Source organism: Gadus chalcogrammus, chromosome 15 (assembly GCF_026213295.1).
Source record: "Gadus chalcogrammus isolate NIFS_2021 chromosome 15, NIFS_Gcha_1.0, whole genome shotgun sequence".
NCBI lineage: Eukaryota > Metazoa > Chordata > Actinopteri > Gadiformes > Gadidae > Gadus > Gadus chalcogrammus.
Window position 1 is genome coordinate 12,910,223 of NC_079426.1, and position 12,481 is coordinate 12,922,703.

General features: G+C 45.0%; 1 protein-coding gene across 2 annotated transcripts in view; it reads right to left on the reverse strand.

Annotated features, from left to right (window-relative positions):
- Window positions 1-12,481, reverse strand: part of LOC130404114 (Golgi-specific brefeldin A-resistance guanine nucleotide exchange factor 1-like) — a 78,658-nt gene that overhangs the window by 23,903 nt on the left and 42,274 nt on the right. For both annotated transcript variants that reach the window (XM_056608717.1, XM_056608716.1), the window contains exons 5-17: window positions 11,629-11,747; window positions 11,215-11,323; window positions 9,373-9,433; window positions 6,904-6,958; window positions 5,421-5,553; window positions 4,947-5,146; window positions 4,333-4,501; window positions 3,810-4,021; window positions 2,290-2,388; window positions 1,738-1,932; window positions 1,011-1,206; window positions 598-732; window positions 20-108 (exon numbers count right to left, since the gene is read on the reverse strand). In XM_056608717.1, coding sequence (XP_056464692.1) covers window positions 20-108; window positions 598-732; window positions 1,011-1,206; window positions 1,738-1,932; window positions 2,290-2,388; window positions 3,810-4,021; window positions 4,333-4,501; window positions 4,947-5,146; window positions 5,421-5,553; window positions 6,904-6,958; window positions 9,373-9,433; window positions 11,215-11,323; window positions 11,629-11,747 — 1,772 coding nt within the window. The remainder of the gene's footprint in view (window positions 1-19; window positions 109-597; window positions 733-1,010; window positions 1,207-1,737; window positions 1,933-2,289; window positions 2,389-3,809; window positions 4,022-4,332; window positions 4,502-4,946; window positions 5,147-5,420; window positions 5,554-6,903; window positions 6,959-9,372; window positions 9,434-11,214; window positions 11,324-11,628; window positions 11,748-12,481) is intronic.

Below are 12,481 nucleotides of genomic sequence, written 5' to 3' on the forward strand. Positions count from 1 at the left end.
TTGAGCATGCGTCATTCACCTTCTTCTTGGCTTTGATGTCCATCAGCTCCTGGGATTCTGGTGAATACGAGGTGAAGCGCTGAGGTTTCTTCAGGCTCTTCTTCTCAGCTGGAATAAAGAGAGAAGCCATGCTATTGTCATTTGCAGGATAGTGTCAATGCGTGTGGTGTTTGACACTGAGCTGAAAGGTGCTCAGTTCGATCCCCGATTTAAACAGTGTATCTGTTGGTGTCCTTTAGAAAGAGGCTCCTACAATTAACAGCTCCTTAGAATGAATGGACATTTGTAGCACGTATCTACAAATGTATTGCAAGTCTGTGTGGATAAAAGCTTCTGTGAATTGCCTACATTCAACATCCACATTAAATGACTACATTAAATAAGAAAATCCAACTACAACATTAAAGAGAGTACACCAAATGAGAATATCCAATGGCCTAATCCAATGACTCCAACCTAAAACTTCATCAAAATAAAACATAAGTTGACTACATCCAATGATTACATCTAGTTTCCTCTGGGTGTATTATTTAACCCTGGGCTTTATGGTGTATTTGTGTGGTGGAGTTCTACTCCTGTATCAGACCCTAGACTGACCAGTGTCGGTCTCTTCAAGGTCCTGCCGGCCCAGTCTCATCTTCTCAGCCATCAGGTGGCCGCTGGTCGGAGGACACACCAGCGTGATCTCAGCTTCTGGAGTGCTCTGACCTCCACCATCGACGCCGCTAGGGTCTGGTCAGAAAAACATGCATAGATACATAAGTGGATAAAAACAATGATGACACATACAAATAACTCCTTCCTCATTGACAGAACTTTGCTCTTGTAAAATTACAGCACTTTAACATTGTGGATTTATTTGATCTGAATTTGTTTAATTGACTGAACTGTTTGCCAATTTGTCAAGGTGTGTCGGCTGTCGCAAGAAAAGATAAAATAAGGTAAAGAAATCATAAAAAGGTAACAAAAATATATAATCTGTAAAATGAATGTGTTGAGCAAAGGCATACCTGTTGTTGTCTCTGTATTTTCATTGGAGGAGCTCTGCCCCTCTGCCAGGACTGTGTCTGTTGATTGGTCCTGCTCAGCAGCGCTGTTAAGAACCTTGGCCTGGCAGTGGGCCTCTGTGCTGTCAATCACGGTCAGCAGAGCCTCTAGGGAGAGCAGGTGGGTGGTGTACAGCTGTCCAGACACTGGGAATGCATTCTGTAGGAATAGAAGAGAATATACTACAATGGTGACATCTCAACACATTGATGAGGTTTTACTGATCTCTGTGTGTGATGAATGCATGATGGATAGTCGAGTCTTCACTGACATAAGCAATGTTAAAATATTCAAAACAAAACCACACATTTTTACAAAAAAATGTATAATAACTAAAAACATAGCACAAACCATACACAAAAAAATAAATAAAAATAATAACTTTTTTGACAAAATGTACCGAATTGTAAACGTACAATAAATGGACTACGATGGGTCGTTTGGTCCTATTTTACATCACTTGAGGCCTAGAAAAGCAAGTTTGAATCCAACCTGGCTTACTGGAGTCATGGTTAGTGTAATATTGGGTTTAGCCAGTGAGCCGATTGCAAATGGATTCCTTTTAATAAAGCTTTCAACCGAGAAAATACATACATGACAACAACCCAAGAATCCCCATATAGTATCCTGTCTCAGGTCCAGAAAGGGCTGTGGTCATTGATTTAACAACAGGGATGGACCTCTGCCTACCTTGGAGAGCAGCTTGGTGAGGTCTTCAAACAGGTTGGAGCAGTAGAAGTCACAGTCGTAGTTGATGTAGACCTCGGTGACAAAGCTGGGGATCCTCCACAGCTGCACCAGCGCCTCCAGGGCCATCTCCTTCATCTCGTAGGGCATCTTCACATTCTCTGACGTGATGATGTCCATTAGCTTCTTCAAGTACATCTGGAGGAGGAGGAGGTTTAAAGGGAGCCTGATTTTACTACCAGGTGGGATGTTTTTTAGCCACTAACAAGCCATTTCAAGAGCTACCCTACAGGAACATCAAACATGACATTCCAATATAAATTTTCATTTGATTGTTTATTTATTGTGTGCATAGAGAAGGACCTATTTGAACCAGCATGTCGGGTGCATATTAGCAGTTAGCAAGCCATTAAAAAAAAAAATCAACCCTTTACTGCCATCACAAGTATCAATGCTTTAATATCACTTGAAGGACATTGAACAAGAACTCAATTCAAGAATTCACAAATATAAAGAACGTTCTAACTCGAAATGCAGCTCAAACGACCGAGTTACCTCGAGCTGGAACTTGAGATGACATCTCATGCTCTCGAAGAGAAGGAAACAGCAGCGAATAGAGGCGGTGTACAGATTCATCCGCTCCACATTTAGCAACTGCAACAAAAATATGGATTATTGACGATAACGAAATACACATACAAAAACGCACACAAAAATACCATAAAAAATATATATATACACTAGGAGTGTAGCGATACATGTATTCGTATTGAACCGAATCGGTACGGACGTCACGTTTCGGTGCATGGATTTACATGGAAAATACACGTATACAATTAAATAAAACTGGCGTGCGAATTAATTAATGTAATGAAGAACTAATGTTAGATACGCGAGTTCTTCAAGGACAACTAAACTGCAGCCCTGATTGGCACCTAGGTAGCCGAGCGTGTTATGGCGCATAACACGCCGGGTTCTCTGACGTCTCTGGTATTTCCACAATGAGACTCGTAGTGGGGGTTATCTCAGCCATGTTTGAGAAGGAATCGGGGGAAAGGAACTTTGGCTTTGACTCCCTGAAGTACATTGAACCGCGACATGGAGGAGAAAGGGATTGTTGCCCACGATCGTCTCCCGCCGGAGCCCCGCTGCCCGCTTCCGAGGCACCACCGCCTCGGCGCTGCCCACTGCGGGGCTACGGCAGGAAACAATCGCGGTCAATAATTGCGGGCAACAATCCCTTTCTCCTCCATGTCGCGGTTCAGTCTACTTCAGATTGATGTGGAAGTGGAAGAACCAGAGACGTCGCAGAACCCGACGCAGTCGTTTGAGATTCATAATATCATCTGGAAGCAAACACAGCTTTTGGCCTTGATAATATATATTATATGATAAAGATATACATATATAATAAGATATTATTTAGACATAGAGCTCCAGGACTCCCGCTGGAGCAGCCAGAGTGTTTTAGGATAAGTTACAGAACACGGTCAAAAGCTGTGTGCGCCTCGCCATTGCGATACATCCACTGTAAACACGAGCGCTTGGTACCGTGGCCGCAAGCTGCTCAGGGCCACACCCCCACCCTCCACCTTGACCCGCCTCTAAAAAAACGGCACGTTTTTGGTAAGCTCATTTGGGGACTGGCTCGTAGTGGCTGTAATTCTGTGCAGTCTGCACTTTCATAAATAAGACATGCTGCATTTTCAGTTTTATAACTGATTGTCTTATTTTGTTTACAAGTTATGGATGGAGTCTGAAGATGATGTGGGGTAATTATTGTTTACATCTTAGATTACACAGTTCAGGCTGTTGCAGCTAGCTCAGGGGAGATACTGTAAGACACTAGGTGGTACAACCTGAGACATGCACAATAAAAAAAGAATTGCCTTCTGAATTTTTGTTTTTTCTTTTCCCTTCATTGTACCGAACTCGTATGAACCACTGATGTCTGAACCGAACCGTAACTCCAGTGTACCGTTACACCCCTAATATACACCAAATGAGATTCAATGCATTTGGACTGGATTTTCACTTGGACCATCATATGGAGACGGCTGGCGTGACGGACTAACCTGGAAGAGGTGTCTGCAGAGCTCATCCTTGACCAGGCCCAGCAGGGACTGGTAGGGGGCGAGGTGGGCGGACTCCAGGGCAACGGTGAGCAGCTGCAGGCCCATGTGAATCATGGCGTCCGTGTTGTGGCGGTCGTGGGGGTTGGTCAGCGAGATGAGGAAGCGGAAGAGCTCACGCAGGCAGGGCAGCCCGTAGGGGATGAGCGAAGCACCTGCCGGCGTTGAAGAAGAAGGAACTTGATGAATAAGTGAATGGATGAATAGATGAATAGTGAGCATCCGATAGGTTAAGGTCACTGCACCATCTCTCTGTGTGTGTTGGAAAGGGGGGGACTGAGTGGGGTGAGGGGGTGAATGAAGGAATGGATGACGGGACTGTAGGTCTAGATTGTTGGGTGAGGCGTTAACTTATCTGGGTTGATAAGTCAATAATTGACTAGTTGAATGAGTGACAGGGTAAATGAGAGACAGAGTCAATAGAGGATTGGGTGAATGAGGGGAATGAATCGGCAACAGGACCCACCGTCTCGCTGTGTGGACTGGGTGAAGCGGACTCCTCTAGGGTTGACGTAGTCCATGTCGTGGACGGAGGCACTGTCCGAGTTCTCCGTCAGAGAGTCCTTATCCTCCAGCACCTCCGGGATGGACTCCACGGAGGTGGACTGACCGCGCTCAGACCTCCTTCCGTCCGACTGGAACCGAGAGAGGAGCGGAGAGCAAGCCGCGATCAGATTACTACTCAACGTCAAAGAATTCGGTTTAAAAGGCCCCGATTTAACCAACAGGTCTCATATGATTAGCTGCTGAAAAAACGACCCCAAGGGTGACATCACAAGTGGAAATGGCCACCTAGATGTATGATGGACAGATCAATATCAGGTTGATGAATTTCAGGTTGATGAACACCTATTTCATCACCCAGGTGATGAAATAGGTGCCCTTTAACACAGCAAAACTTGGGAATCTAACCTCAACTGGACGCCCATTTTTTGTTTTCATCCCTGGTACTATGGAACGTCTGAATAAATATTGGTTTAATTATTTGTCTTATGGTTGGTTAGTTCCAGGATGTAATTCTCAGTTGAGCTACAGAGGATGAGTATCCTGTGTAGCCAAACACCCTCCCAGTCATCGTACCGCTGCATCCAGCCGGGGGGTCTCGGTGCCGGGGGTGGTGGCAGCCGAGCTGCTCTGCTCCAGGTCGCTGAGGTCTTCCCTCGAGGTGGCCTTGGAGCCAGGGTCCAGCCCACTGTCTGCAGTGGACGGGCTGGAGACTGAGGAGCCCGCGCTGTCCGAGGTTGAGAGGCCGGAGCCTGGCTCCATAAAGGGGACCCCACCTGCTCAGGTAGAGGAGGGGGAGGAGTGAGTTAGGCTGCTGATTCTTCATCAGGACAGCTGGAAAAATCTCAGGCTGATAGAATAAGTTGATTTTAATTACAATTCATTACAAAGTCATCCATATAATTCAAGTCAACTAGCTTGTTTAGATATTCAAACATTTCCATAAAAAAAGATCAAAAAAAAGATTGCAGTCTTAAAATGTCTCACACACTTGTGTGTATTGTGTGTGTGCATGTAGTGTGTATGCAGGTGCATGTGTGCGTGTCTGACCAGAGAGTTTGTTGTTGCTGAGGTGGGCTGACTGGCTAGGGGACCCCCTCCCAGTGTGTCGCGGCGGTCTGGGCGAAGGCTTCTGCTTCTTCCACTTGGAGGACTCGCTCATCACTCCCGCACGCATCCTCACCTGAGGGGAGGACCCAGAGCAGGGGGGGGGGGGGGTCAACAGACACACCCAATGGGGTAACGTGGTTCAACGAGTCATTGGCGGGGCTGGAACCACTGTTGCACGTCCACGTTCGTTTACTAAGATGTGTTGTCACGTCACCATTCAATGACACAGTAAAACCTCCTCCAGTCCGAGGAGGATTTGAATGGTTCATACAACGTCCCCGAGTACGTCCCGGTTCCTTCGTATTTAGAAAGTACGACTCGGTATTCCGCAAAGGTTGCGAACTATCAATTCTATCGACTTAATGCATCATTTAATACAGCATGCATTGGATAGCAACAGCACAAAAACAAAAAGTTGAGGTATTATACAATGAACAAAAGAAAAATGTACGCAACCACAAAACCCATCTGCATTCCAATTCAATGCAAAAAAAGATAATTAAAAAGCATTCGGGAGCGGGGTGGGTAGAGGAGGTGGCAGAGCAATCGACAACACGGACTCCCCCTCGGAGCACACAAGGGAACACAAACAACTCTAGAGGGAGGCTCCTCAGAGTTCCACTAACTCTTTTCCCTCTGACCTCGAGGGCAAAGAGCAACAGGGAGGAGAAAAGGATTAGTCGGGACGAGAATGAGTCAAAAACAAAATGAGAAGAAGAGAGAGTTACAGAGGGAGATGAGGAAGAGGGGGGAAAGGGAAGAGGAAGAGGAGGGCGGGGCATCTTCTTGGTGGGCCATCTTCCTTACCTGCACTCTTTTGTTTTTCCATAAGATATTGTAAGCCTCGAGGGGGAGAGAGGAGGAGGAGGGGGGAGGCAGGGGGCAGGTGCCCGCGATTAGTGATGAAGATATGTCCCGTCAGTCAGCACACTCATCCAAACACGCACACAGAAACACATGCACACACACACGCACTGTCACAAAGCGCACACACAGTCATGGGCATTCACCAATGGGGGGGAAGGGGGCATGCGACCTCCCTCAGGGGTGAGATGGTGGATAAATAATACTGTAGAAGATTTTACCTTCTTTGTTTAAAAATGGATAAGTGTTTATTATTACGGAATGTCAAACCCTTTTTTATCAACAAATCCAAAACAATTAATTGATATTTTAACTTTTCCAAATTCAGTCTGTAAATACTTTCATTTCAGTCAAATCACCGATTAAAAAGACGGGAAGTAGGGAAAAAAACCTTCTTGTTACTTTACATTTGCTATGTTTAGGGTCATGGAGACAAACATGGGGTAGGCTTAAGGTAACTAAAAAAAGATGAAGGCAGTAAGGAGGAGGAAAGTGGAGGAGGCGGTGGAGGAGGAGATGCGAGAGAGCAGGTCTTGGTTCAACATCTAACACCCGTTACCATCTTCACGTTGGCTCCGATGAAGCTCTTGGCCTCCTCTTTGAACTGAGGGAGTCTGAAGAAGAGAAGAAACATTGAATGGTCAAATCAGAAATACTGCAGTCATAAAGCCTGTTGAGAAACATAATATAATATATATGTGAATAATAACCCAAAAAGCAATCGTGCTTTTAACTAGTTTGAAATGGGAATTTATAAAATGAGTGATTTAAATCCCTCGAAACAAAAATGTATAGAACTTTACATAGCAGTAACGGGGTTGCCTGGATAATACCGTAAGAGTTAAAAAATCAAGATGTTAAGATATTTGAATAATGAACACAATTTCTTTTACTTGTGTAGTTCCCCACAAGCTAGCTTATCAGGGGCTATCAGAAGCTAACACAACTTGGGCTTGGGGATCTGATGAGACCCAAGCCGGTTCTCGAGTCCTCATACAACATGCACACGAGTGTGTGCATGCGTGTGTGTGCGTAAGTGTGTTTTGGAAATTGAGAGGCAGTGAGTGAGAGAGAAAGAGAGCACCACTAGGTTTCTGTGGACTCTTAGGCTTTGCTGGAAAATGAGTTGTCAACGCCAGTTGTACGCACACGCACACACACACACACACACACACGCACGATGATGCCAACGCACTACCCTCCAACATTACCTCAGCGTTAATAGAGTGTTGTGTTGCTAGCCTGATTATTGGATGATCTGTGGGTCCAACAGATTAACATGCCTAATACTTTGAGCAGCCAATCTAAGCTGCCTTCTGAGGACTTCAGCAGAGCTGCTGCTCATTATATACAGACAGATGGGGGCACCACCCTTTCTCCCCCACCACACACACACACACACACACACACACACACACACACACACACACACACACACACACACACACACACACACACACACACACACACACACACACACACACACACACACACCTCTACAACCCAGGGGTTGTGGAGGAGAGGGTAGGGGAGGGCTTCAAGGGTTAGTTAGATGCAAACATAATGAAATCTCTGTGTCTCTTTGTGTGAGTGTCCGGTATTGTGTGCGTGTGTGTGTAATTGAGTTGGGTGACTGAGTGTCCATTTGCGATGGTGCGTGTGCTTTATGATTGCGGTTGTGATATTCCTGTGTGCCAATGAGTATTAGAAGAGGCACATCGTAATTTTTTTTTACTAAATATACATCCACTGCTCACCGGCAGGGATGCCCTCCTGTTGACCATGGCGGCCGCCATGCTTTTTTATTTCCAACACTACTGCCCTGAGCAGTAATGTCAGGCTAGGGCTAGACACGCTAACAAGGTGACACGCAGTAGTCATGTCTATAAACACACATGAATAACAGCAGGGGAGGCAGCCCATGCTAACGGTGTGTTTATGTGTGTCTCTTTTTCAGGGACACGCATAAACACGGCGTCGGCCACTGTTACGGCGTCGGCCACGCAAACACACATGCGGTACTGCATGCACGCCAATACACGCCCACGCAAGCAGTTGTGCTTATGCGTTAAAACACGAGCAATAATGCATGTTCACTATTACACAAAGGATAATAGAGGCGTGCTCACACTCACTCACTCGCTAATACACGCACTCGTACTACATGAACACTGACGCATACTTTTTAATAAACTCATTTATGCATGCATGGCAAGCCAATGCATATGCATTCATGGTAATGCAGAAATGTATGCACGCAGACACACACGCGATCTGGGGGAGTGACGTGTGAGGGAGAAGGAGCTAAATGCCAGCAGGAAATCATAGGGAAGCTAATCACCAAACTGGCTGGCCCTCCTCACTGTGCAGGAGGGAAGGCACAGGGCTAAACAGCTTTAATGTCTGCCCTGGAGCTCCAAGACCACAACACCTCCATGGTGGAATAAAGCCTGCCATGGCGTGACTTGGTGTGAATTGAGCAAACGGTTGCAAAGTATTATTTTTGATTTAATGTAGCTATTCATTATTATTTGTTTATTTTAAATTCTTGTATAATATTTACATTGTAAAGAGTCTTTTGAGTGTCTAGAAAACCTATATAAATAAAAAATGATTATATTATTTCTCCTTTGATGTATAATGTTTTTTGTCAATGCAGCAGAGCTGAACGTTTTGGCAGAACAACAATCCAAGTTGGCCGTGAATTTCCACTCGGGAGTGGAGTCGCTGTCCGTGTGTGGTGGTTTCATTAGGCTTATTGGTTCTCCAAACAAAACAGTCCCAAAATGAGCATGCATTTTTTATAAACCGCTTTAAAGTCATCGTCTAGGAACGTAAGCCCTCGCCAAACAAGACCCTAGATTCAGTTGGATTCTGGGTAGCGTAGTCCTATAGGCACACTCAACATTACTTTACCATTCTGACTATAGTGCAGCAACGGCGAGCAAAGGGAATCACCTATGTAAACACATAAACAATTATCCCGCAACCCTTCATCCCCCCCCTGCATACCCTTCCTCACATTTACCTGGAAAATAGAAGCTGCACCATGTCCACCAGTGTGTGCTCAGCAGATTTCCTCAGGAGCTCTGTTGGAGAGAGAGAGAGAGAGAGAGAGAGAGAGAGAGAGAGAGAGAGAGAGAGAGAGAGAGAGAGAGAGAGAGAGAGAGAGAGAGAGAGAGAGAGAGAGAGAGAGAGAGAGAGAGAGAGAAGAGAGAGAGAGAGAGAGAGAGAGAGAGAGAGAGAGAGAGAGAGAGAGGGGGTCAGAGAGACAGAGAGACACAGAGAGAGACAGAGATAATGGGTTAGAGAAAGATAAAAACCAGAAGAGAGTGTGAGAACGAGCGCAAGAAAGAAGAAACAATAGGAGAGAGAAACAGAGAGAGAGAAAAGGGAGGATGAGAAAGAGAGCAAAACAGATGAGGGGAGGTGCCAAAAAGCCCAGTGAGGGAGATTGCGTGGAGGATACAAACAACGCAGAGGAACAGAGCTGGAGAGCAGCTCTGCTAGTGTTTTGTTTGGTCAGGCTGGAACCAGGGAGTCTTATTAAGGTCTTGCATCAACAGTGGCAGGCCAGAAAATCTCTGTGTTCATAAACCAGTAGCCGTTAAGTCTGGAGGGATGTGAGAACACTGGCTATGTCTTAGTGTTGGGCTTGTGTTCCAGAGGTTACGAGAACGAACACAAACAAATAGTGTCAGAGAACTCCCTTTGTAATACAATCGCCAACAAAGATAATTTAAACCAAGTGTAGCTTTAGTTTAAGAAATGACCAAGTAATGGAATAAAAGCCAAAGGATTTAAGATTAAAATAGCTATGCTCACCAGGGCTGGGCGATATGGACCAAAAGTCATATCTCGATATCTTCAAGCAGAATGTCGATAAAAGATAAATATTGATATTTGTTGACGCAATAACATAGTTGCCGTTGCCGCGCTCCAACTCATCATTCTACAGCGGTGACGCTGCTGTGCTTTCATTTCCAGCCTGCCTGCGTTGCTGTGCCGGTAACCGTTGAGTTACCGTTAATACTATACCTACCTACCGTTTGGATTTACTGTTATTATTCCTACCGTTCGGAATTGAATACAGTTTGATGGTTGAATAAACCGTAGATTAGACACTGCCTCCGCCTCGTATTTGAGAACATTACAATATAATATATAATATCACGGCCAAAAGCTGTGTGCGCCTCCGGAATATTATGAATCGTAACGACTGCTTCGGGGTCTCTGACGTCTCTGATGTCTCTGGTTCTCCCACTTCCTCACCAATCTGAAGCACAGAATTGAATCGTGACATGGAGCGACACCCGCCGGAGCTGTCGCTCCATGTCACGATTCAATTATTGCGGACTCCCGGACACCCGCAATAATTTTGGGACAATTGCTGTACTTCCTTTATCGGAATAAAACATTATTTACGTCGAGACAGCTTAAGATTTTGAGTCACTGCACGCATTTTTGAGCACTCCTCATATTGCACCTTGTTGTGCTGCTGCAAGTGATGTAAGAGGTTGGTCGTACTCTACCCTTTAGTTGCGACAGATTTAAAAACAAAATACCTGATTTTGTAATCCGTCAGACACCTTGTACCCAAACCATTTCCAAACTATGGAGCCATTTGCCTTCCGCTTCCATACAAGCTCCTGGGCGCTGCGTTTGCCGGCGGACTCCATGTTTTGCGCCGTAGGGGATTTAAAAAAGTGACGTGAGGGGAAGGGGGTCCGGGCCGGCGTCAGGCGCGGTTCAAAACTGCAGTTATAAACTGTATCGACGTTGACGATAGCGTCTCGTTCCATATCTCGTTTGAAATATTATCGGTATATTTCAAATATCGATATATCGACCAGCCCTCACCCCCACTCACCACTAAGACGTATCTCGAAGCAGATTCGGAAGCAAGACTGCATGATCTCACACACAGACTCGTTGGTCAGGTGGGCTCCGACAGGTGTCAGCAGCAACGTCCTCAACACCTGGAGCAAGGAACAAAGAACCGTAAGACACTGGATGAATCCCTTTCACTCCAATGCAAGGTTGGATTTGAAAATAATGATTTGTGTCTCAGGAGCTTCAGTGGGGATGGGGAAAAAAAATAGAATAATAAAAACACTAGGAATGATGAAATGTACAGAAAACAAAAAAAATGTTTAAATTAACGAACAAACAAAGGAAAATAAGCTTTATGTAAACTAACTTTTTGCTAGCAGGCAGATTTGGATAAAAGCATGCAAAAAACAAATTGCAAAATGTGATTTTTTTCTTTAATTTAAAAACGTACCTGCAGGATTTTCATGAGGACAACCTCATCGCTGGCGGGGTCCGTCCCCACAAACCTAGCGTGCGTGACGGCGTCCGCCATGTTCTCGATCGCCTCGGCCGCCGCCTCATGGTTGGCATCTGCCGAAATAACCAGAACAAAACGAGGTGGTTAAAGCAATGAATAAATAGTCCTGGGGATAATTCTGCTCCCTTTATTACATCGTTACACAACTTGCATATTGGCTTGCGGGATACTCGGTTTATTGTAACGGTCACAGACCTCCGTAATGTCTGTGCGCCCTCTAGTGGTTGGTTAAATTTGAGTTGTTTTACAACAAAAAAATGTTTTAAAACAAAAAACTCTGTATAGAGTCTGCCAGGCGGTCAGCTTTTTCGCTAGCGACTTTAATGAACTTTATTTGTTTTAGTTAGGCTAACATCACCAGCTATTCCATGCACGTTGTTATTGAGTTTTTTTGTTTATTCTTTGATATTGTTGCATAGGGGTGAATACACTTCACCGCTTCAGAAATGGGAATGTAAACTAGGTCCATCGCCTCTGCATCAGGGAATTCCACTTGCTCAACAGTAGTATCTAGTGCAAGTTTAGCCTTAGTTAAGGCTCGAGTTAAAGGAAAAGGATGTTTGCTTCTGCGGTGCTCACAATCCAACTACACTGAGTGCTATGAAGAAATGCATCTTGGAAAAAGGACACCCCAATCATCTGAGCCCATGTGAGAACCATGTAAGATTGAAGGAGAATTTCTGTTGTAAAAACAAGTACAGCTGTTCTTCCCAATGCCTTTTCACACACTAAAGGTCTTTGTGTTTGAAACAAAAAGAAAAGTTGCCAAACTAAAAGCGACAACCGG